This window comes from Triticum urartu, chromosome 3A (genome assembly GCF_056163025.1).
Source record: "Triticum urartu cultivar PI428250 chromosome 3A, HENAU_Tu73, whole genome shotgun sequence".
Taxonomy (NCBI): domain Eukaryota; kingdom Viridiplantae; phylum Streptophyta; class Magnoliopsida; order Poales; family Poaceae; genus Triticum; species Triticum urartu.
In genome coordinates, this window is record NC_141875.1 from 727,425,474 (window position 1) to 727,450,902 (window position 25,429).

Sequence of the window (25,429 nt, forward strand, 5' to 3'; positions counted from 1 at the left end):
GAATTATCCTATCTAGGATTCCGTTCCAAAATAACTTTGGAGAGCTTCGTACCATCATGCACCTGTTACTTTCGCCTAATGATGAAGACATGGTTTTGTTGAATCCTTTGACACTAGGCAACCTCCCGACCCCTCGGCGATCCTCTCGAACATGAGAGGAAGAAGAGGATCGCCGAGGGGTCGAGGGTTCCAGGGTCGTCGAGGGTTCGAGGGGTCGAGGATCGCCGAGGGATCGAGAGAGAGATTTCCTAGTGTCAAAGTATTGAAGAAATCCATGGCTTCATCATTAGCCGGAAGTAACCAGGGCATGACGAAGTCCTCCAAAGTTATTTTGGAATGGTGTCCCGGATAGGATAATTTGCCTTTTTGTATGAATTTCAGCAAAGGCCTTCCAAATAACGATATTTGGAAGGTTCTTGCTGAACTTTGTACCAAAAAGCGAACTGTCCTATCTAGGACTCCGTTCCAAAATAACTTTGGAGAGCTTCGTACCATCATGCACCTGTTACTTTCGCCTAATGATGAAGACATGGTTTTGTTGAATCCTTTGACACTAGGCAACCTCCCGACCCCTCGGCGATCCTCTCGAACATGAGAGGAAGAAGAGGATCGCCGAGGGGTCGAGGGTTCCAGGGTCGTCGAGGGTTTGAGGGGTCGAGAGAGAGATGTCCTAGTGTCAAAGTATTGAAGAAATCCATGGCTTCATCATTAGCCGGAAGTAACCAGGGCATGACGAAGTCCTCCAAAGTTATTTTGGAATGGTGTCCCGGATAGGATAATTTGCCTTTTGTATGAATTTCAGCAAAGGCCTTCCAAATAACGATATTTGGAAGGTTCTTGCTGAACTTTGTACCAAAAAGCGAATTATCCTATCTAGGATTCCGTTCCAAAATAACTTTGGAGAGCTTCGTACCATCATGCACCTGTTACTTTCGCCTAATGATGAAGACATGGTTTTGTTGAATCCTTTGACACTAGGCAACCTCCCGACCCCTTGGCGATCCTCTCGAACATGAGAGGAAGAAGAGGATCGCCGAGGGGTCGAGAGAGAGATTTCCTAGTGTCAAAGTATTGAAGAAATCCATGGCTTCATCATTAGCCGGAAGTAACCAGGGCATGACGAAGTCCTCCAAAGTTATTTTGGAATGGTGTCCCGGATAGGATAATTTGCCTTTTTGTATGAATTTCAGCAAAGGCCTTCCAAATAACGATATTTGGAAGGTTCTTGCTGAACTTTGTACCAAAAAGCGAATTATCCTATCTAGGACTCCGTTCCAAAATAACTTTGGAGAGCTTCGTACCATCATGCACCTGTTACTTTCACCTAATGATGAAGACATGGTTTTGTTGAATCCTTTGACACTAGGCAACCTCCCGACCCCTCGGTGATCGTCTCGAACATGAGAGGAAGAAGAGGATAAAAAAAGAAGAGGAAGAAGAAAAAAAAAGGAGAAGAAAGAATAGAGGAGTTCTTCTCCTCTATTCTTTCTTCTCCTCTTTTTTTCTTCTTCTTCCTCTTTTTTTATCGGGAACGAGGGTCGTCGAGGGACATATAGATGTAGTGTCGTCGTTGTCGATATATACCCCCTCCCGATAGATTCAACACATGGGGGGTCAATATTACCCCCTCCTTGAAGCATTCTCAAGGCCACCCCAAACCCTTGAAGCATTGTCGAGGCCACCCCAAACCCTAGAGAAGCAGCGTCGAGGCCACTAATTAATATATATGATTCCTTACTATGATTAGGTAGCTAGTTCTATGTTTGGCACTAATATATCCATCTGTCATGTTTGAATAATAATTGCCATGTTGTAAATATTTGTAGAAACTATGGACACCGCCCGAGACGAAGCAAAAGAAGCGTTGTTGAGGGACATAATCGCAGAAGGAAGTGATGCCGTCTCGTTGTTTCTCAACGACACCGATGGTCTGGAAGGAGAGGGTGAAGAAGCTGGCTACGGTGACCTAATGCCGGTGCAAGAAGAAGAACATGAGGATGGCTCCGGTGACCCAATGCCGGTGCAAGAAGGAGACCGTGATGACGGCTCCGGTGACCGAACCGAGTCCGGCCAGGTATATATATTAGTTAAGCCTGTGCTGACTAGCTGATTGATGCATTCATTGTTTTGGTATGTACACATATTAATTAAGTCTTTGTTCTTTTTTCTAGCCCTCCGGATCGAGCACAACTTCGGTAAAGAGACGAGGCCCGAAGAAAAAGTTGAGCTCGGACGAAAAGTTTGAGATCATAGCAATCGCGCTCGACGGCCAACCGATTGAACCCATCCGAACAAAGAACGCATTTGTTGCTCAGTGCGGGGTTCTGGTTAGGGACAAGATCCCGATAAGCATCCAACAATGGTTTAAGCCGGCTACAGAAGACCCTGAGGTGTCTTATGTCAATGATATGCAGAAAAATGATCTTTGGACTGAGCTGAAGTCAAATTTCACCCTACCACCAGAGGATAATCCAGAGAACCCAGTTAAAGAGCAATTAATCAAGTCTTTTGCTCTTAAGAGGATGGCAGAACTATTCAGGAGGTGGAAGAAAGAGCTGAATAAGTTTGTCGAAAATAATGAGACACCAGAATTCAAGGGCAGATATGAGAAGATCAGAGATCACTGGCCCGCATTTGTGGCCCACAAGACATCGGAAAAGAGTAAGAAGATGTCGGCGACAAATAAGCAAAATGCTGTGAAGAAGAAGCTTCACCATCGCATGGGGTCAGGTGGCTACCTCGTAGCCCGGCCTAAGTGGGCCAAGACTGAGAATGATCTGGTTGATAAAGGGATCGAACCAGAGACAATTAGCTGGCCAGACCGTTGCCGGACTTGGTTCTTCGGGGCTGGCGGAACCTTGGACCCTGTAACAGGGAAGTGCATTTGGACGAACGATCAAATGGACATACCAGTCAGGAAGCTTAAGCAGTATATCGAAGCAGCGCAGGAAGGGACGTTCTTTCCAGACAGAGAGAACGACGAGCTCACAATGGCCCTCGGGAATCCTGAGCACCCTGGACAGACACGAGGCACTCCAGGCTCCATTCCGTGGAAGGTTGGGTTTCCGGACGCAGGCGGTTACAAATCCCATGAGAGGAGGAAACAAGTGCAGCAGACCCAAATGCAGGCGCTGCAAGCAAGGGTAGACGCGATAGAGGAACGAGAAGCAAATCGCAGCAAACGTACTGCCGAAGCCTCCCCCGAAGCTACCCCGCCATCTCAGCGCAGAAGCAACATGGCTTCCACCGAGCTGCTTCAGCCGGAGCATGCCTTGACGGCTCCTGCCAGCTATCCCGTGGATGCTATCACGGAGTCTCAAAATTGCCATCTTATGATGCAATGGATGAATTTGAAGGTCAAGGCGGCTGTTGGCTCTGTTTATCCTACTGAACCCGGCGCAACTTTTCACTGCTGGCCGATTCCAGAAGGATATGCTAGGGTGATGGTGGATGAAATAACGGAGGGATTTGAGGACCTCCAGCTTGACCACCCTACCGGTGAAGGGGAGACTCGGCTGGGGTCTGCTCTGAAGACTCCATGCCTATGGCGGAAGGAGCTCATCAACCTTCCGAACTGGACGCCTCCGCCTCCTCCTCCTCCTCCGGCGAGTCAGGGCACTCCGCCTCCTCCACCGCCTCCTCCTCCGGCGAGTGACGATCAGGGCCCTCGGCCGGCTCCTTCTCCGGCGCGTGGCGGCACTCCGCCTGCGCCGACGCGCCCGAGCAGCCAGCCTCCTCCTTCTCCGCCTCGTTAGCAAGGGCAGAAGAGACCTGCCGCCGCTCCAGCTGCTCCGGCGCGTCGTAGTCCTTCTCCTCCGCCTCGTAAGCAAGTAAAGAAGACAACCGCTCCGTCTGCTCGGTCGGCGTCTAGCAGTACAACCAGAGGTGGGAGGACATACAGATTCGGTCCTTCTCTGAAGACTCCAGAGAAGTTACCATACGAGAGGACCCCGGAGGAGAACGCGAAGATCGCGCGAACCGAAGTGGATGACTGGTTTCAAGGGTTGAAAGCAAAGAGACATCCACCTCCGGAGGAGAAGGTAGATCCGGTGAAAGTGAAGCGCACTCTGGCTGCCCTGGCAAAACCACCCAAGTCTCCGCCGAAAGGCAACTATGAGTGCATTATTGCGAAGACATGGGCCGAAGCGGAGCGGTCGGGAAGTACAGTCAGTGATCAAAGGCTGAAAGAACGACGAGCAGCTGGAAAACAAATTGCCCAGCTCGGCAAACAAGCGAAGCAATCGTGCCCCCCGCTCAAGGTGCCTAGCGACATCGTCGATCCGAGGATGGTGCCCGGTTATGGCAATGTTGATGATTACCTGCCCGACTATGTACATTATGATCCCATGGAGGTGCAGATACATAGATACGAGTACGGGAAGCCTCTCGTCAAAGATGAAAAATCTTTAACAACGATGATGCGAAGATTACATGATTGGTACTTGAAAATCTGCAGAGAGTCTGGGGGGAGGAGTACTTTGTATGCGAGAGTTAAACCGGAGCATGACCTCGTTGGAATTGAACTGTTGCCTATTCCATTTGAGGAGTTCTATCAGTTTTTCAATCAATTGGCCCTCGATAAAACAACGATCACCTGCTACTGTCTGTAAGTACTACTACTTCTGTCATTAAGTCTCTCTATATAGCTCATCTCTTTCATTGCATGTATTTATAATTATCCTCACTATATTATGCAGATTGAAGATCGCCGAATTGAAGAAAAGACAAATCGGTGATATTGGGTTCGTTAACACATATCTCATAGATGCAACTGAGGTTGAACATCGTCCCGAAGATATCGAGGCCAACTTGCTACGATCATTCAAAAAAAATGAAAACAAAGATATAATACTCTTTCCTTACAACTTCAAGTGAGTGTTACTGTCTTGTGCATATTCGGTTTCCCTTATATATTAGTCCAGGTTATAGTAATGTAATTGATGAGTTATGCATGCGTGTGCAGTTTCCACTATATTCTCCTAGAGATTAGGCTTGAGCAGGGAGTAGTAACCGTCTTGGACTCTAAACGAAAAGATCCCCAGGAGTATGCGGACATGACTGATCCTCAAGAAGTAAGTTAAATCGATCATTATCCACCATATCAGCAACTTTGTTCATTTCCTGATATCAAGTAATTGTTTTCTTTGTCTGGCAGGGTTTGGAGAAAATTCACCAGAAAAGTTCTGGGACTGCCGAAGGAGCTGGAATTTAGACACCCGAAAGTAAGTACTATAGTAGCATGTTCCGCGCATCTCCTAGTGATTCAAGCGCTAGTTTCATCAATACCATTTAGCATTCTTGCTTATCAGTTTGATTGACCTCTATTTCTTGTAAAATGGTTGTGGCAGGAACAAGGGAATGATTTCTGTGGATACTACGTCTACGAGTCCATCCGCCACACGACCTGTGAGCGGGGCGGGTACTCTGACGAACAATATGAAGTACGTAAATAACAACATTCACAATTTTATTTTATTACCATCATTTGTGTTGAGTTTCATTCATTCATATATATATATATATATATATATATATATATATATATATTGACCCCCTTTTTCAAATTAGAAGTTTCGGAAGCGGGATGAACTCCTAGCACCAGCTCGCATGCGAGCAATTCAAGAGGAATTGGCGGCATTCTTTCTTGACCACGTGATCGCCGAAGACGGAGAATACTATGTGGACCATGAGTCCGTATGATTATATTTGTAAGAGATAATTATTGTATATATGTAGCCGGTAGTGTCGGATAGATATACGAGAACTTGTTGTTCGACCAATCTCTCGGAGAAGGAGAGGTGGTCGATATCACTTCTCTCTGTATGCATATATGTTCATGACGATCTTCTGTTTCCTTCGTTTGCTTACTAGCTAGCTAGCGTGTCTAGTCCTCTCTATACGTATGTATAGTACGTAGCGTCGACCAAGCACGGACATAATAGAGGACACTTCTCTCTATTAATTATAGCTAGCTAACACAATATATGAAACACCTAAATTAACCCCCCAAAACCCCCAAAACCCCCAAGCCCCCCCCCCTTTTTAAAAAAAAACAAAAACCCCAGCCACAGAAATGCTGACGTGTGGATGCCTATTGGTCCCGGTTGGTGCCACCAACCGGGACCAAAGGGTCTCCTGTCTGGGCTCCGCGCACAGGCCACGTGGAGGCCCATCAGTCCTGGTTCTGAATTGAACCGGGACTAAAGGGACAGGGCATTAGTACCGACACTTTAGTCCCGGTTCAGGAATCGGGACTAAAGGCCCTTACGAACCGGGACAACAGGCTCTTTTTCTACCAGTGGATAGAAAATATGCATCAACTCTTCACCACAAGGCATCGCACGTAACACCCATATCCATTGCATGTGCACGGTAGTGTCTGTACGACCTACACAACTTCATTGACCTCGTGTATTTCATTGTGTTCCATTGTGTATAGAGTTAATTGCATCCATGGTATGCAAACTTGCATGGTGGGTGAAAGAAAAAAACTTAAAAAATAACACAAATTGATCACACAAGTCAGATTTACGTCAACTATAACACTAACTATGTGGACATGGCGAGTCAGCATGAGTGCAGGCCAACACACTCTCAAAATCGAAAAGCATTAATGGATTCATTTGAATTATGAAACAAATAACATATCACAATAGCATTGTCACTACACCACGGTAGGTGAGCATATTATCTCTAGGATTTATCGGCGCTCGCACAATTATTTCATATGACTCAAAAGATACATTAACTCTTCGCGATAAGGCATCATATGGAACACACACATCCATTTTCACGTGTGAGTGTAATAGTGTCCGTACAATCCATGTAACTACATTAACCTCATTTCATCGTTCATAATGGAATATACTACATTATTCCATCCTCGATAGTAATCCAATTGGACCAAAATATAACTCCCCTCCCGTGAAAAGAAACATTGCTAATCTATATGCCATATTTTGGTAATCTCAGAGATGGTGTGATTTTAAAATTTTGAAAAATAGTTGAAGTCACATGGTAATATGGAGAGGATCTCTTTCCCAATATTTCCAAGATGCTTGAAAAATGTAAAGTCCAATTTTTTATAGTGGAATAAATATCACTTCTGGCATTTGTTATTTACTCTAAGTATGAATATAGCGTAATACTATTGTAGTTTAATATCATACACTAATATTGTCCATATCTCTCCACGTGGGCGATGGTCTATTCACACCAACGCGGTAGGTGAACAATGAACCCTATATTTGTCGATGCTCGCAAGTTTTCATGTGACTCGAATAGATACGGTACGATATCGTACGGAATACCCATATCCATCCGTTTGCTAGTGAACAGTGTCTTTACAACCCTCATTAACTCCGTCAACCTCACATATTTTCCCCATATATTAATAGAACATTCTACATTATTCAAACCTCCAAGAACAACTCGAAAACTCTAAGAAAATCAACTCATAAGTACAAATGGGGGAAATAATAACTGGCGAACGTTCCCTAGGAGGGAGATCTTAGAGAACGTCCCCACAACCATTGGATTCATATCAAATCGATGGCCAAAAAAATTAAATGATTGTCATTTTTTGCCGCTACATGGCAACTTTATCTTCCGATCATGACAACTTCTGTAAAATTGCCATGACAACTTTAGTTGAAATTGCATGACAATTTGAGCGTTCGCTGGGAAAATGCTCCCAGAGAACGTTCCCCAGATATTGCCATCCAAAAACCTCCATTGGTAACACCAGGAAGCAATTTCAAGCTTAGGGAATAAAGGCCACGTGGCAATTCAGAAGGAGGTCTCCTTTTCAAAATTTGAATAGAATAAATGCTCGAGATTAATAACAACCAATTTACAGCAAGATATTTCCTTTAAAAAAATTGAAAACAATAATTGCTCGAAATTAATAACATCCAATCTACAGGAAGATATTTCCATTTTAGAAATTTGAAAATAATAAATGGCCGAAATTAATTTCTTCTACATTTCCAGCGAGAGAATATATTCTTTTTGGCCGGCGTTTATTAATTTCAAAAATATTAGTCTACTGCAATAATGTCGTCCCTATCTCTCTAGGTGGGCGCTGGCATGCTCGCATCACCCTCCGGTAGGTGAACTTATCATCTCGAATAGATTTTTTCATGCCAACGGTCGATCTCACGTAACTAAAAAAACATTTTAACCCTTCACGCCACGGCACTGCACGTGCCCGTTCCCGCGCTGTAACATTAATTATTTTTCATACCAACTTTCAATCTCGCGTAATTAAAAAAAATGTGTTAACCCTTCGGGCCACGGCATCGAACGTGCCCGTTACCGTGCTGCAACCACACGCGCGCGGTATCCCTCTTCGTGCGTAATCGGGCATCCGGCATTTGTCCCGCGCTGCAGCATTGGTCCAAGAGGATCAAAACAAAATCACCTGGTTGGAGAGCACAATGTGTGTGTGTGTGTGTGAAAAGATTTCAAAAGATTTTGAAATCTTGGTTGTTATTAAAGAGGAAAGAAACTGATGGGCAAACAAATTTTGGCAGGCAGCAAGGAGGGTTGGACCTTGGGGAGGGGCGACATTTCCAACCGGTCACCTCCGGGTTTCTCCTATTTACGCAGCCCCCGGGGCGAAGGCGAGACAGAGTGAAAACGAGAACCAGAGGAGAGGAGCCCACCGGCCTCGCCTAGTCACAGCGCCCCCCCCCCCCCCCCCCCCCCACCCCCACCCCACCCCTCCCCGCCCTCCGCCACCTCCCCTCCCGTCCCCCCATGGCCCCCCTCGCGCCGTCGACGGCGGCGAGCTCGCCGGAGCTGCGGCGGAAGCGGACGGCCGCCGCGCCCCCGCCCCGCTCGCCGCCGGAGCCGCGCCGCTTCTGCTCGATCTCCGACGTGATGCGCCGGGCGCGCCCCGTCGACGCGCCGCCGCCCCTCGCCCGCGCCCGCCACGTGATGGCCCTCTGCGAGGCGTGCGGCGCCGGGGACCGCGACGAGGAGCTGCTGCTCTGCGACATCTGCGACCGCGGCCGCCACACCTTCTGCCTCCGCCCCATCCTCCCCGCCGTCCCGCTCGGCTCCTGGCTCTGCCCCGACTGCGCCCCGACCTCCATCATCCGTGCGTCCCTCCCCCGCCGCGCGAACCCGGCGACTCGATCTCGCCATTGCCGCTCCCCTCCCCCTCTTGTGTCCGCGCTCGCTCGCTCGCCTGCCGTGAATTCCATCTCATCTCGTCCTCTTGTTGGTTGAATTTCTGTCAGGTTTCCCGTTGAAGCAGAGCAAGATCGTCGATTTCTTCCGGATCGAGAAGGGCGCGGAGGGCGGCGCCGTCCGGCCGGCAAAGTGCGGGCTTTCTCAGGGTAATTTTTTCTTATCTCTGAAATTTTGAATCGCATGGATTTTGTTCATTGTGTGGCTTAAGCTAGGGAGTCTGCGATGAGGAATCGTCGCTCAATTGTTACACATACTGCATTGCCATCTGCTGATATGCAAATAATTCATAAGGTGTAAATAGTTCATCTGTAATACTTGACTGATTATGAGTATGATGCACATCTGGTAGGAGAAAAAGTTGTACCCTATGTGGGTATTGTGTGTCGATTCGTTGATTGTTTTCTTTTGCTAGGCTGACCGGTCGACACAGTAGTATCCTGCATATATGTCACAGTGGACTAGAATTTCTAGGTAATGAACATTGAAAAATGCAGTGAGCTATCACCGCAGGAAATGCGCGGGAAAGCTACCGCCGCCAGCATTGCGTGGCCGAACCAACACTGCTGGAAATACGCGGGAAAGCATCGTTAAAAAACTTTAATTTGATCTTAATAGCACACTATTAGTAGGATTGTGTTGTTGAAGTAGGTTGGTCAAGTATGTACGGATTAATTGACTTACATTGATTTGTGCACATGCATATCAGGATGATTCACAGAGATACGTCACATGTATTTCCTGTTTGAGATCTGCCTTGCACTTATTGAGCCATAAAACCCTGCCACCTTTTTAGTTTATTTAAAATAGGATTGATTACGTGTAGGATGCACTTCTAGTGGGAGAAAAAGTTATATCTTGTAGGGGTTGTTGTATGTTGATTTGTGAACTGTTCTGTTTTGCGTGGCTGGCCGGTCAATACAGTAGTATCCTGCATATATCTCCAGTGAATTCTAGTTTCTAGGTAATGAACAAACACAGCGAGCTATCACCACTGCAAATGCGTGGGAAAGCTATTGCCTTCAGAATTACGCGGGAAACTATCGCTGCTGGAAATGCGCGGGAAATCATCGTTCAAAAAACATTAATTTGATCTTAATAGCACAGTTTTATTTTAGTAATAGGGATGTGCTATTGAAATAGACCGGTCAAGTTTGTACGGATTAAATGACTTCCATTTATTCATGAGGATATGTGACATGCATATCATGTTGAAGATCTGCCTGCTTTCATTGAGCCATAAAAAAGCCACCACCTTTTGTAGTTCATATAAAATATGACTGAATATGTGTAGGATGCACATCTGGTGGGAGAAAAGGGGGTGTTGTATGTTGATTCGTGAATCCAATAGTATCCTGCATATATCTCCAATTAACTGAAGTTTCTAGTTTGTTGGGACATTCGACTGCATATATCTCCAATCCAATAGTATCCTGCATATAGCTCACTGCATTTATTCATTATTTAATACTTGTATACAGATGCTAAGAGGCGAAAGAGGCGATCTCTTGTTATGCACAAGAAGAAGAGGAGGCTACTGCCATTTGTGCCCACTGAAGATAGAGTTCGAAGGCTTGAACAGATGGCTTCTGCAGCCACTGCATTGACATCTTCGAAAATGGAGTTCAGCAATGAGCTGACTTATGTGCCGAGTATGGCCCCTATGTCTGCCAATCAAGCAAAACTGGAGGAAGGTGGTATGCAGGTTAGCAAATTTTTACTTTAAACAGTATAATGCATTTCTTGATCTCTTGGTGCCTAAAGATACACTTGTTGACTTTCAAGGTTCTTACAAAAGAGGACAAAGAAACCATCGAACTCTGCAGAAGCATGTTGAAAAGAGGAGAATGCCCTCCACTTCTGGTGGTTTTTGATTCCCATGAGGGGTATGTTTTTGGAATTATTCTTCTAACGTTTCTTCATTTTTCAGTACGGAGTAGTTAAACTAACGCATATTTGTTTTCAGTTTCACTGTGCAGGCTGATGCATATATTAAGGATCTCACATTCTTAACTGAATACACTGGCGATGTTGATTATTTAAAGAACAGGGAAAATGATGGCTGTGATAGTATAATGACCCTTCTATCACCAGCGGATCCTTCCCAGAAGCTTGTCATCTGCCCTGACAAACGTGGAAACATAGCCCGCTTTATTAATGGCATTAACAACCACACTCCGTAAGTAGTCGCTGCCTATCCTTATGAATGTACATGTGTTAAGCATTACTTACGCCACTCTAATATTGTCCAATTCCTGCAGTGATGGAAAGAAAAAGCAGAACGTCAAGTGTGTGAGGTACGACATCGACGGCGAGTGCCATGTCTTGCTGGTCGCCTGCCGTGATATAGCTCGTGGTGAGAAGCTGTACTACGACTACAACGGGCATGAGTATGCGTACCCAACGCATCATTTCGTCTAACTCCCCCAATAGTTCTGACCTGCCCAGCATCAAGGAGTCTGGGCGATTAATGGTGGCACTTTCAGCATTGCCGCTGAAAATCCAGTAACTTATATACAGTTCAATTGCCAGAAGAGGTCCCCGATGGCGAACAATATACATGCTGATGTTGTTAGTATCTAGTAGTGAAAACAGTCTTCATTCAGCTGTGGAGAGAGACAAGTGGGATCTTCGTTTTCTTTTTCTCCTGACCTCCCAAGATGCTGTCATCTTATTCATATTCATTATTGTTGCGGAGTTCCTGCTCAACTTGAGTCTTTTTCGGGGATTCATCCCCCTTTCTATAGGAGTAAATATCTATCTGCCCCTGTCTCTCTCTGTAGAATGGTTAAGTAGCTGTTGTGTCCCAATTAGTGGTACATTTGAAACTGGAAGAGAAATGTTTCACCCCATTTGTTGGGGAATTGTTCTCTATGTTCAGTTATTTCGGATGGTGAAATATGCTTTCCCTATTGGTGCTGTGATTTTCTTTTACTTTGTTATTATTGCCCTATCGCTGCTGGGTATTTTATTTATTTGTTCTTTTGACACTTTCCAACTTTTAGAAGCCGTGCCAAGCTACCAGCAGTGATCTTGAACTTCCTTGCCTTTGTAACCTCTTGAAGTTGATCCCCAACTAACTTCAGAACTATATGAATTCTTAAAATGAAATCCAGTGCTGCTGATTTCGCCAAGAAAAGTTTTTGCAGACTACTGTGTATGTGTTTAGAACTATGCTATGAACCCATAACTTGTCAACTAAAATGTTACCAAATGTATAATTGATTTGACACCATAGAGATAAAATGTGTCATGCTATCAATTTAGTTTGACAACTATAAGTTACAATTTTTTTTTTAAACTACGCATGAGAAATATGTTGAAGGACTATGGATAAGAAATAAAGATAAAGTAGATTTAGACTAAGTACAACTTGTCGTATACTCCAGGTCTCCCCCCATGTTATACTCTATATACCCATTAAGAGTCAGACTAACAACATTGAAATCTTTTAGGGGTTGTTTGGATTGTGCCCGATCCAACCCCGCCAAACTATGGCAACACGCCACCCTGGAAGTATTAATCTCACAGAGCGGGCCGTGAGTGGGCCAGCCCAATTAGGTGTCAATGAATCCGGTCTTGGGAACCTTTTAGAACGTTTCGGTCCATTTTTTCATTTCTTTATTTTGTTGTTGTTTCCCTCACGGATTTTTTTGTTTTTTCTTTTGGTTTTCAACGGTTTTTTGGGGTTTTAATGGTTTTTACCTTTCTATCCCGGTTTTTATTGGTTTCTTTCTTTTTTTATTTTTTCTCTGTTTTCTTTATTTCTTTCTCAGTTTTCGTCGGTTTTTTCACTGGTTCTCTTTGGGTTTTCTTTTTTCTTTGCTATAACTTTAGTTTCCCTTTGCTCCTCACTGGTTTTCTTGGTTTCTTTCTTGGTTTTCACATTTTTTTCATTTTCGCACCTTTTCTTTGTTTTCTATGTTTTTTGTTTGTTTCTTTCTTGAATTTTCTATTTTTTGCACCATCTCCCCCCGGTTTTCTTGTTTCCTTTTTCTGTTCGGTTTTCTTTCATTTGTTTCTTATGTTTCTTTCATTTTTAATTATTTCAGCACATATCTACATTTTTGTTACACAACGTACATCTTTCGTACACATCAAGAACATTTCATAATACATGTTAGACATTTTTCAATAAATGATTAATATATTTTTTCAAGTAAATCAAATACTTTGATGTATATGTTTTTCATATACATTGCACATTTTTGGTATACATATAAAACATTTTAAATATAGATTTAACATTATATATGTATATGATTTTTTTTCAAATATATGCTTGGATGTCTAATTTTTTCGTACAGAAGATACATATTTCTTAAACACCCGACACATTTGTTTATGCATGTTCAACATTTTTCACATACAGTTAAACATTTTTCAAATATATGTTTAACATTTTTGAAAACTTATACTTTTTGTTGTCTACTTTTTTCCATACACATTGTATATTTTTTTCTATACACCAGGAACATTTCTTATATACATGTTTAACACTTTTCAAATACATGATTAATACTTTTAAAAATTAATTTTTGGAGTTTGCTTTTCCCCTAAACATCGCTCTATTTTTATATACATCAGGAATGTTTTTAATATACAGTTTATACAACATTAACATATTTTCATATACATGTTTTGATATATATTTTTTCATACACATTTACAAAAAAATTATATATTAATTTTTTTTGTACATGTTTAACATTTTTTTATGAACGATTAACATTTTTCAACTTCTGTATATGAACTGATATTTATAATAGATGTAATCAGAAATTTTTGAAATACAAGCAAAATTAAAAAAATAAAGCAGAAAACCCAATGCAAGGATGTGAAACAAAACAGAAGAAATAAAAGTGCTGAAGGCCTGTCCGTGCTGGGCTGGCCCAATCGGATGGCTGCCTGAGTTAAGACATCCTATTGTCTCGCGTCAAGCGAGACATAGGAGCGCCTGCACCACATACTCTTTTTACCTCAAAATAAGTCCCACATACTTTTTTTTTCAGTTGAAACCCGTCCCACATACACATGCGTGCCAAGCAAACAGATGCACATGTACTCACTTTATTTTTATTTAGTCCCCGTATTTGCTTTGCTCAAAGTCAAGCTTTGTAAATTTTGACAAAGTTTATTATTATTGAAAGTACTTTCACATCACATTGATTTGTTATGATAAATGTTTAGATTATTTTCTATAAATTTGGTCAAACTTTACGAAGTTTGACTTTAGTCAACTCTAATATGTAGAGTAAATAAAAACAGAGGGAGTACCTACGTTGGCGATTTCCTATTCGTCGCATTTTGCGACAGAATGTCGAGGCTACACACATCCTTCGCTGCAACATGGGACGGCCCAAACAACAAACAACAACAACAAGAAGAACAAAGCCTTTAGTCCCAAACAAGTTGGGGTAGACTAGAGGTGAAATCCATAAGATCTCGCGACCAACTCATGGTTCAGGCATATGGATAGCAAACTTCCACACACCCCTGTCCATAACTAGTTCGCAACATGGGACGACCCACATTTTTTTTGTGGGTGAGCATCCCGGCTTTGGGAAGACTAGAAGGTTCTGACCGGTTTTGGGAACCTTCTAGAAGGTTCCTGAATCGGTTTCGCCTTCATGATTTTTTCCTTTTTCCTTTTATTTTTTCTCTTTTTTACTTTTCTTCTCTTTTTCAGTTGTTTTTTCTTCATCGTTTTTTCGGATTCTTCTCTTTTTTATATTTAATTTCCTTTATTCTTTTTCTTGTTCCAAACAATTACAAATTTACAAAAATGGTTCATGTTTTAAAAAATTGTTTTATTTTTTCTAAAATCTGTTCGCAATTTAAAAATGGTTAGAAATCTCAAAATTGTGTGCAACTTTTTGAAGTATTTCCTAGTTACGCTGCTCCTTAGACTTTGGGTGCCTCATTTGTCACTACTAGCAGGCAGAAGGCACACCTAGAAATTTCAAACAATGTTTAGAAATATTAAAATTGTTTGCAACTTTTCAAGTATTTCCTAGTTACGCCGCTCCTTAGACTTCGGGCGCCCCATTTGTCACTACTAGCAGGCAGAAGACACACCTAGAAATTTCAAGATGGTTAGAAATTTCAAACAATGTTAAGAATTTTAATAAAAGAAATCTGTTTGCAATTTAAAAATGGTTAGAAATTTTAAACAATGTTTTTTGCTTTTAAAATTTGCTTGAATTTTCAAAAAAGGTTCATCATTTCAAATTTTGTTCTTAAATTCAAAAAATATTCAAAATTTCTAAAGATATTTACGTTTTAGAAAAATGTTCCAGAATTTTTAAAAATTGTTGTATTTATAAAATAAATGTCCGGAATTTCAAATGATATTCTTGTTTTCAAGGTTTGTTTACAAAACCAAAATGTTCACGTTTTCTTGATTTTTTTTGGAATTTAAAAATTATTTGCGTTTGTCAAAAATTGCTTATAATTTGAAAAAATAGATCGAAATCTGTAAAATTGTTTGCAACTTTTCAAGTACTTCGTAGTTACGCTGCTCCTTAAACTTGGGGCGCCTCGTTTGTCACTACTAGCCCGTGCATATTTGTGGTATTTTTTATTTGAAAGTAAGAGAAGGGGTCACAGTTGGTTGGGAAGATTTTTTTTTGACAGATTCCAGAAATTTTCATTACACATTGGCAAAACATGTAAACATAATTATGATCTGGAATCAATTATTTATTATTTGTCACTTACAACTTTCCAAGAACCTAATACTTCTCTGCGGGCCATGGTGCTGGAGGGCGTTGCTGGAAAAAAAATGTCATATACACAAACTGAGGTCAGATGGCCTGCAAGTGCATATTGCTATTGTAGCACTTTCGTGATAAATAGAGTGTCGAACCCACATGAAGCGAATAGGAAGGCACCACAAACCCCGCAGTTATGCTGTCACTTAACGAACTACGTACGCACCCAAACCATAGTTTGGAAATAGCCTACTTTAGTAAGTTGCTAGGAACACAAATAAAATGGATAGTGTTTACTAAATTACGAACAAGAAATAAAAGACAGAAAAGTAAAGAGACTAAACTACGTGAAACGGTGCTTGAGTAGTAAACGTTGCCGAGGGAATTGGAGTCATCACCACAAGTATGATGCTGACAATACATGATGAACATGACTCTCTAATTGTATCACTAAGCCACTTGTATATGATCTCGCGTGGGCGGAGCCATATAAAGTACTCATCCCCACCAAGGTTACTGTGTACCGTGCTTCCCCACTCCGGTTATCACAACGATGATTAAGGGGAGTGAACTCCCCGTGGTCACGGCCTTAAATTCTAGGGTTCTCTACTAATCCCTATTGCAATGATCAGGAGGAAGCGAGAATGTGTCCTGTCACCACCTACCCTCCACAACTATCCTTCTCACCAATATGACTTGCCTGAAGTCCACAAGGGGATAATGTTGTGTGGGTGTCCTTGACAACACCATGAGACAATCAACGCAACACATATAAAGAGAATATTGGACAACTTATTAAACAAAGTACTTATCATTCAAGGGTTCACCCAAATCCTAAGAACTAACACAACTACTCAAACATCATAGAGGGAGAGGGCAAGTTACAAGCCGACATGAAGCCGGTGGAGGAGAGGACCATAGCGGCGCCGGTGATGGTGTTGACGGCCCGCCAGCGGTGAAGACCGCACCGACCCAAAGGCCGGTGCGCGTGGTGGAGGCACCCCTTCTTCTTCCTCTTGGTTTGGCCCTTCTCTTCTCTATGGAGGTGGTTTTGGAGAAACAATGGAGATGGATAATGGCTGCGTGGATCAATGAATGTTGATGGAGCATCAGAGACGGCGGCAAGGGTTGTGGATGACTTATATGGAGAGCCTCCCTAGCCTCCTCCCTTGATGAGCTTCATCCAGGGGCTCACAATGAGCCTAATCCTACCCAATCTCTTCTTTACGAACCAAGGATCCCGTGGGATCGAACGGGTACGAAATCTGTGAAGAATTCCGTCAGGAAGGGCAATTTTTGGAGCTGTCTTGACGTCAAATGACTGCTCAAACGACCACGAGAACGCCATCTTTCCTGCTATCCTTTTGTGTAATCTCTCTCCAGTAAAACGACCGCCATTTCTTCATACGAACTCGGAATTTGAAGTTCTTGAGCTCGTTGAATTCGTATGAACGATGCCGATACATTTATAGTCTTAGATCTTGATTTGGAGCACTCTAGAAAAAAAATGAATTTTTCCGACCCTCGAAATGGCTAAGTTTGCCCCCTGACTGACCCCGTTTTGAACCCATACTTGCTCTTTTCATCGTGCTTGTTCCCAGGTTGCCCCAATACACCTATAGACACAAGAAAAGAAGGAAAACTAATAAACCCAAATAAATACACAAATGTGCAATGATCGCAATGAAAAGCGCAAAAACGGTAATCATGCATAATGGACATACATTTGGTTCAATGAGACATGATATATAAAGAGAACATGCAAAATATGAGCTCTAAAAATGCGTAAAATATAGAGCCATCATGGTCACTGCTAGAACAAATGGCATAAACATTGGTAGCACCATACTATCAAAAGAGGTGGAAGCAGTTTACAAATCTCACAGAAATTATCAATTCGAATTAAGTACATCACTCCCCGTCTTCCAATTCTTTTTACTGGTAGCACCATAATGTTGGGGAACGTAGTAATTTCAAAAAATTTCCTACGCACACGCAAGATCATGGTGATGCATATCAACGAGAGGGGAGAGTGTCGTCTACGTACCCTCATAGACCGTAAGCGGAAGCGTTATAACAACGCGGTTGATGTAGTCGTACATCTTCATGATCGATCGATCCTCAGCACCGAACTTACGACACCTCCGTGTTCAGCACACATTCAGCTCGGTGATGTCCCGCGAACTCACAATCCAGTAGAGCTTCCGGGAAGAGCTTCGTCAGCACGACGGCGTGGTGACGGTGATGATGAAGCTATCGACGCAGGGCTTCGCCTAAGCACCACTACGATACTACGATATGACCGAGGTGGATTATGGTGGAGGGGGCACCACACACGGCTAAGAGATCAATGATCAATTGTTGTCTCTATGGGGTGCCCCCTGCCCCCGTATATAAAGGAGCTAGGGGGAGGTGGCCGACCAAGAGGAGGGCGCGCCAAGGGGGGAGTCCTGCTCCCACCGGGAGCAGGACTCCTCCTTTCCTAGTAGGAGTAGGAGAAGGGGGAAGAGAAGGAGAGAGGGGGAAGGAAAGGGGGGCGCCGCCCCCCTCCTTGTCCAATTCGGACTAGAGGGGGAGGGGGCGCGCTGACTGCCCTAGCCACCCTCCTCTTCTCCACTAAGGCCCAATAGGCCCATTACATCCCCCCCCCCCCCCGGGGGGGGGGGGGGTTCGGGTAACCCCCCGGTACTCCGGTATATGTCCGAAACCTCCCAAAACACTTGCGGTGTCCGAACATAGTCGTCCAATATATCGATCTTTACATCCCGATCACTTCGAGACTCCTCGTCATGTCCGTGATCATATCCGGGACTTCGAACTACCTTCGGTACATGAAAACACAAAAACTCATAATATCGATCGTCACAGAACTTTAAGCGTGCAGACCCTACGGGTTCGAGAACTATGTAGACATGACCGAGACATGTCTCCTGTCAATAACCAATAGCGGAACTTGGATGCTCATATTGGTTCCTACATATTCTACAAAGATCTTTATCGGTCAAACAACATACGTTGTTCCCTTTGTGTATGTTACTTGCCCAAGATTCGATCGTCGGTATCTTAATACCTAGCTCAATCTCGTTACCGGCAAGTCTCTTTACTCGTTCCGTAATGCATCATCCCGCAACTAACTCATTAGTCATATTGCTTGCAAGGCTTATTTTGATGTGCATTACCGAGAGGGCCCAAAGATACCTCTCCGACAATCGGAGTGACAAATCCTAATCTTGATCTATGCCAACTCAACAAACACCATCGGAGACACCTATAGAGCACCTTTATAATCACCCAGTTACGTTGTGACGTTTGGTAGCACACAAAGTGTTCTTCCGGTATTTGGGAGTTGCATAATCTCATAGTCACAGGAACATGTATAAGTGATGGAGAAGGCAATATCAGCAAACTAAATGATCAAGTGCTAAGCTAACGGAATGGGTCAAGTCAATCACATCATTCTCCTAATGATGTGATCCCGTTAATAAAATGACAACTCATGTCCATGGCTAGGAAACTCAACCATCTTTGATTAACGAGCTAGTCAAGTAGAGGCATACTAGTGACACTATGTTTGTCAGTGTATTCACACATGTATTATGTTTCCGGTTAATACAATTCTAGCATGAATAATAAACATTTATCATGATATGAGGAAATAAATAATAACTTTATTATTCCCTCTAGGGCATATTTCCTTCAGTCTCCCACTTGCACTAGAGTCAATAATCTAGATTACACAGTAATGATTCTAACACCCATGGAGTCTTGGTGTTGATCATGTTTTGCTCGTGGAAGAGGCTTAGTCAACGGGTCTGCAACATTCAGATTTGTATGTATCTTGCAAATCTCTATGTCTCCCACTTGGACTTGATCCTGGATGGAATTGAAGCGTCTCTTGATGTGCTTGGTTCTCTTGTGAAATCTGGATTCCTTTGCCAATGCAATTGCATCAGTATTGTCACAAAAGATTTTCATTGGACCCGATGCACTAGGTATGACACCTAGATCGGATATGAACTCCTTCATCCAGACTCTTTCATTTGTTGCTTCCGAAGCAGCTATGTACTCCGCTTCACACGTAGATCCCGCCACGACGCTTTGTTTAGAACTGCATCAACTGACAGCTCCGCCGTTCAATATAAACACGTATCCGGTTCGCGATTTAGAATCGTCCGGATCAGTGTCAAAGCTTGCATCGACGTAACCATTTACAACGAGCTCTTTGTCACCTCCATAAATGAGAAACATATCCTTAGTCCTCTTTAGGTACTTCAGGATGTTCTTGACCGCTGTCCAGTGATCCACTCTTGGATTACTTTGGTACCTCCCTGCTAAACTAATAGCAAGGCATACATCAGGTCTGGTACACAACATTGCATACATGATAGAGCATATGGCTGAAGCATAGGGAACACTTTTCATTTTCTCTCTATCTTCTGCAGTGGTCGGGCATTGAGTCTGACTCAGCTTCACACCTTGTAACACAGGCAAGAACCCTTTCTTTGCTTGATCCATTTTGAACTTTTTCAAAACTTTGTCAAGGTATGTGCTTTGTGAAAGTCCAATTAAGCGTCTTGATCTATCTCTATAGATCTTGATGCCCAATATGTAAGCAGCTTCACCGAGGTCTTTCATTGAAAAACTCTTATTCAAGTATCCTTTTATGCTATCCAGAAATTCTATATCATTTCCAATCAACAATATGTCATCCACATATAATATTAGAAATGCTACAAAGCTCCCACTCACTTTCTTGTAAATACAGACTTCTCCAAAAGTCTGTATAAAACCATATGCTTTGATCAAACTATCAAAACGTTTATTCCAACTCCGAGAGGCTTGAGATCGGGCCTACTATGACGAGACACAAAATGTCATCGAATAGCTAATAACGTCACAAATTACCCCTAAGTGACGTTTTATGGGCGTCACAAGGATCGTCACGGAATCCCCGTCACAGATTATTCCTAGTGACGGCGCGCGCAAAATAACATCACTGGATATAGGACCTTCAGTGACGTTCTCTAGAACATCATCAAGTTGTTACTTTTGTGACAGTCGATTAATGTCACACGCTACGAGAAAAAATTCCATATTGCACCATATTCAGTGATGTAGGAACGTCACAAATTCATGCCACGTCAACACCCAAGAAGACTATCCCACAGCTAGCATCATTAGTTTCATTATTGGTGAAGATGACACCACATATATTTGATTTATTTTGAATTTAAATTATGACAAATGATTAAATCCACTATAATCCAAATGCATATGACAATAATTATTTAATTCATATGAGATTATATAAATATAAGTTAAGATCCAAATCACATCATAAATTTATGATATTATATATTTAATCGTCTCAGCCAATTCGTCCTATTGTGTTTCATAGTTAAAATTAACACTGACTCACGAGTTTGACAGAAGAATAGACAAGTTGAAAAGCAATATTTAGATAAGTAAAGACCACATGTGTTATCCTGATGATTGCAATGTATGATTCAACAACTATCTTTCCATCGCAAAAGGATGGCCTTCATGCACCATTAAGTTTGGATTAGGACTGCTAAGTTGCTTGCTGAGTTGCTTGAGCCCTTAAGAGAAAACCAATCAGGATATCCGTCTCTTGTTGCTTCTTTTGCCATGCTTCATTCTTCTCTTGCTCGATCTTCTTCACATCTTCCAATTATTCGTGTTGCTTCCTCTACACCTCTTCAAATGCTCTCGCTTGTGCTTCAAGTCTCACCACTAACTCCTCTCAGTGCCTATAAATTGACAAAACATAACAACATTGCATCTTGATGAGATGAAAACAGACAAGATAAAAAGGTGAGAGTACCACTAAGAAGCTTACAATCTATCAAAATATGAATGTAAAATAGAGAGGTGCATTATTAAATGTTAAGGCAAACATATGGATGGGCAAATGAAACAGTAAACTGAAGAATAACTTATAATGGTAAAAAACATGCATAACTAAGAGATAAATTTCATTTATCATTCTGAAAAGGAGCAAGCATCACCGATAAGATATCAAGTTAGTAACCTAGGCAAGAAGCAACTATGCTTGGACAACAACTTTTAGATCAAACTCAACCAACCTATATCATTCTACTAAAAAGCAAGCATATAAACCAAACAACAAATCATACTAGATTTCAGGATTAGAAACCATGCATTACAATCTTATTCTCATGCCTTTGTGTTGTAGCAGCAAAAACCATGTATTTCTCATTACAAGAATTATTATTTTTATGTTACTTTGGATTATTGGATTTGGATCAAACCATATATAAACAGCGAAGCACTCCTCAGTTTGTTACAAGAACTGAAGACAAATGTCTTATTCACAAGTATTTGTCTATGCATTTTCTTACTATCATGAGGGCACTATGCACAGGTAGAAAAGCATGAAAAAATAAACAACAAGAACACAACAAGAAACAAGACAAGTACCTGTCATTTGCATCTCTCGCCTCTCTATCCTTTTGCTCAATTCTTTCTTCTAGAACTCAGATCCTTGCTGATGAATTAGAGTTCCCAAATCTCCCGGATCTTGATGCATAACTCATGCTGGAAAGGAAGGTGCTATGGGCGTTTTCTTCCTTTAGAACTTCAGCCACAATCATTGAATCGAACACTGGTTGTCACTTCTGATTGTGTTTCCCTTTTCTTTTCCATTGCATTCTATTGTATAAAGGAAAACATTGATGCTCAAGTAAGGCAAAGTTCATATGATGGATACACTCGATCAATATGAGAATCATTTCAAGTCAAAAACAATAAAGGAAGAAATCTTACATAAGCTAGATGTGTCGGCTCGCTCATGCTGTTAGTATGGGTCTCTTTGAAAAACTCAATGGGACTTGGCTCCTGATTATTGTACTTGCCGTTTTCCTATATATGAAAATCTAACATTACCACTCCATATATAATGACAAGATCCGATAGACATAGGACTAGAAGTAAGGTATTTGGAATGCTTACAATTTTGCTGAAAGTGGAAACATAAGACCTAATTAAAGCCAGTGAATGCACACTGATGTACACATTATTCAAGATGTAAGTCCACACGATATATTAGCATTGCTTTGGACATAGCAAGAGTGGCTTCCCCTTCATCTCTCAAAGCCCCTTCCTAGAGCTTACATGAATATAATAAAGTAGATAAGTTAGGATGCAAGCACGGGATGCACTAATATCGTGTATAACTAATTGTTAAAGTGAAATTAATGGAAAACATTTACTCTTGCTTGCACTATGAGTAAGCATATTGATGGAGGAGTACTTGTAACGTAACTGACTGATTTAGCTATTACAAGTTGGCTTCGCATTGGTGGTAGACAAAAAGAAACTAGATTGTGTAAAATAGTCATAACTCGTAAGCAGGCAGCAGTGCCAACAAGAAGTTCATGTCAGAATGTATAAATACAAAATGAAGATCTCACGCATTGGGATCTAACAAGTAAAGAAATCAACATGCATGGTGCAGCTGGGTCACAGTCAGGGAGAAGCAGCCAGCAAGCCAATAAAAACAAGACTAGAATGTTCATAATAAAAAACAGCAAAAATATATGATTACCGGAGCTACTGGCATAGTTTAGAAACCAGAAAGTTTACTACTATTTCAGAATTAAGGCTCGATGGATGGTGTTGTATGTTTGCAAAGTAGGAGCAGGTTGATTTTACCCAGCTTAGTATGTCAGCTTAGTATGGCATAGTTTAGAAACCAGAAAGTTTACTACTATTTCAGAATTAAGGCTCGATGGATGGTGTTGTATGTTTGCAAAGTAGGAGCAGGTTGATTTTACCCAGCTTAGTATGTCAGCTTAGTATGGCATAGTTTAGAAACCAGAAAGTTTACTACTATTTCAGAATTAAGGCTCGATGGATGGTGTTGTATGTTTGCAAAGTAGGAGCAGGTTGATTTTACCCAGCTTAGTATGTCAGAATATAGTAAAAAAACTAAAGTTTACCATGTATCTGCTTTTATCAAGTTCTGGGCGTACTGAAAATGCTTGTGGGCTTCAGACGCTTAACATCATGGGTAGCTAAATTAGGAGAGGCATGTCAAAGATTAAGTTTAGTTCTCTTTTGACTAGTACTGTAGACAAAAGTACACTGATACAGAGCTATGCATCTCCTGAAGGAGTCAAAATCAAGTGCAGTCTCAGTCTTTATTCAGTTTTGACAGCACTAGTTAAGGACTATTTATGGGACAACAGAACCACAAACATAGAATTCAGTTTCACGTTTTAACATAGATAAAGTGGTTGCATCAAGCAACTAGTTTATCCTGACATATAGATACAGGGATACAAGGATGCACTGCTTCCTGCTTGTAATTAGTTCTCCTTTTATATGCTGCATACTTTAGTTCATGTGTTTATGTTCATCTGATTATGACACCATACAACGATCAAGAGCATCTAGTTTTATTCATTACAGCAGGGTACAACCATCAGATGGTTAACATATAATTTTCTTCTGAATGCAAGAGTAGCCATACAAGCACATGGAAGCAAAAGAAATCTCCCAGCTAAGGCCACACATCTCATACCTAACTGAACTTTTCCATAACGGCTAACAGTGCTACAGTAGCATATATTCAGGTTCATCCCTTTTGACAATAGCAGGCTATAACAAATGCAAAACCATGGTCACTATTGCGGTTTTGCACACGGACCTATTAATAGGATATCAAGTAAAGTTATCTAGCAGGAGGTTCAGGCTTTTTAACATCGCAGGCTGTAGCAAATCCTAATTGCAGAGAAGGGCGAGGTGATTAGTACTAGTATGCATGAACCCTAATCATTGAACGCCAAGGGGTGGCTGGATGAGGAGGGCGGCATGAGGAAATCACCGAAAAGTCATCGGTCGCTGGGGAAAAGAGAGCCGGGTGCTCACTGGGCGGGTTGATGCGGTGGGTCCAACCTCGGCAGCGGGGCAGCCTCCTTCAATCTGGCGTCACGGGTCGCTGCAGTTGGGGGAGAAGAGGGCCGGGTGCTCGCGGGGCTGGATGTTTGGGTGGATCCGAGCTCGGCCTGTAGGGCGACCTCCCCCGATCTGCCGCCGCCAGTCGTTCCAATCGGGGCTGTAATCTTGGGGAGAAGAGAGCCGGTTGAATCGGGGCAGAAGAAAGATGCGGGGTAGGCAGTGGCTCTTCGTGGGTGAAAAAGGAGGAATTTGGCTGGGTCCTTGACGAGTGGGGACACAGTGTACACGAGGAATGATTTATTTTCAGGATTTATCTTCCACTCTAATAGTACCATGTAATTCATTTACTTCAAAATAAATATCAAATGATTATTAAAAAAAGGAAATCTTATATAAACATTATGATTCAGTATTTTTCCATGTAGTTTTTTTTATATAATTGTAAATAAATATGCCGAAACTTGTACACAATGGTCTTAAATATGTTTTTCTCGCCCACAAGGATTCCTGCGGCATCGATCCGGACCACAACGGAACTGGTGGTTTGATTTTGATCGGAATCCAACGACAAAGAAATC

The 25,429-nt window shown here is 42.2% G+C and overlaps 1 protein-coding gene and 1 long non-coding RNA gene across 3 annotated transcripts; one reads left to right on the forward strand and one right to left on the reverse strand.

Annotated features, from left to right (window-relative positions):
• The first annotated feature begins 8,728 nt into the window (after positions 1 to 8,728).
• Positions 8,729 to 12,129, forward strand: LOC125546239 (histone-lysine N-methyltransferase ATXR6). Its single transcript, XM_048710429.2, has 6 exons — positions 8,729 to 9,103; positions 9,246 to 9,344; positions 10,677 to 10,900; positions 10,981 to 11,081; positions 11,162 to 11,374; positions 11,457 to 12,129. Exons 1-6 carry the CDS (start codon positions 8,761 to 8,763, stop codon positions 11,614 to 11,616), a joined length of 1,140 nt encoding a protein of 379 aa, XP_048566386.1. The 5' UTR covers positions 8,729 to 8,760; the 3' UTR covers positions 11,617 to 12,129.
• Positions 12,130 to 21,281: 9,152 nt separating this feature from the next.
• On the reverse strand, positions 21,282 to 25,106 carry LOC125546240 (uncharacterized). 2 transcript variants are annotated; one of them, XR_015599143.1, is made up of 5 exons: positions 24,822 to 25,106; positions 22,902 to 23,058; positions 22,716 to 22,811; positions 22,371 to 22,601; positions 21,282 to 21,679 (listed from the first exon to the last, which is right to left on the reverse strand). It is a non-coding gene; the product is annotated as an uncharacterized LOC125546240 (long non-coding RNA). The 2 variants fall into 2 exon arrangements; XR_015599142.1 differs by having other exon boundaries at positions 24,778 to 25,106.
• Between the last annotated feature and the right edge of the window lie 323 nt (positions 25,107 to 25,429).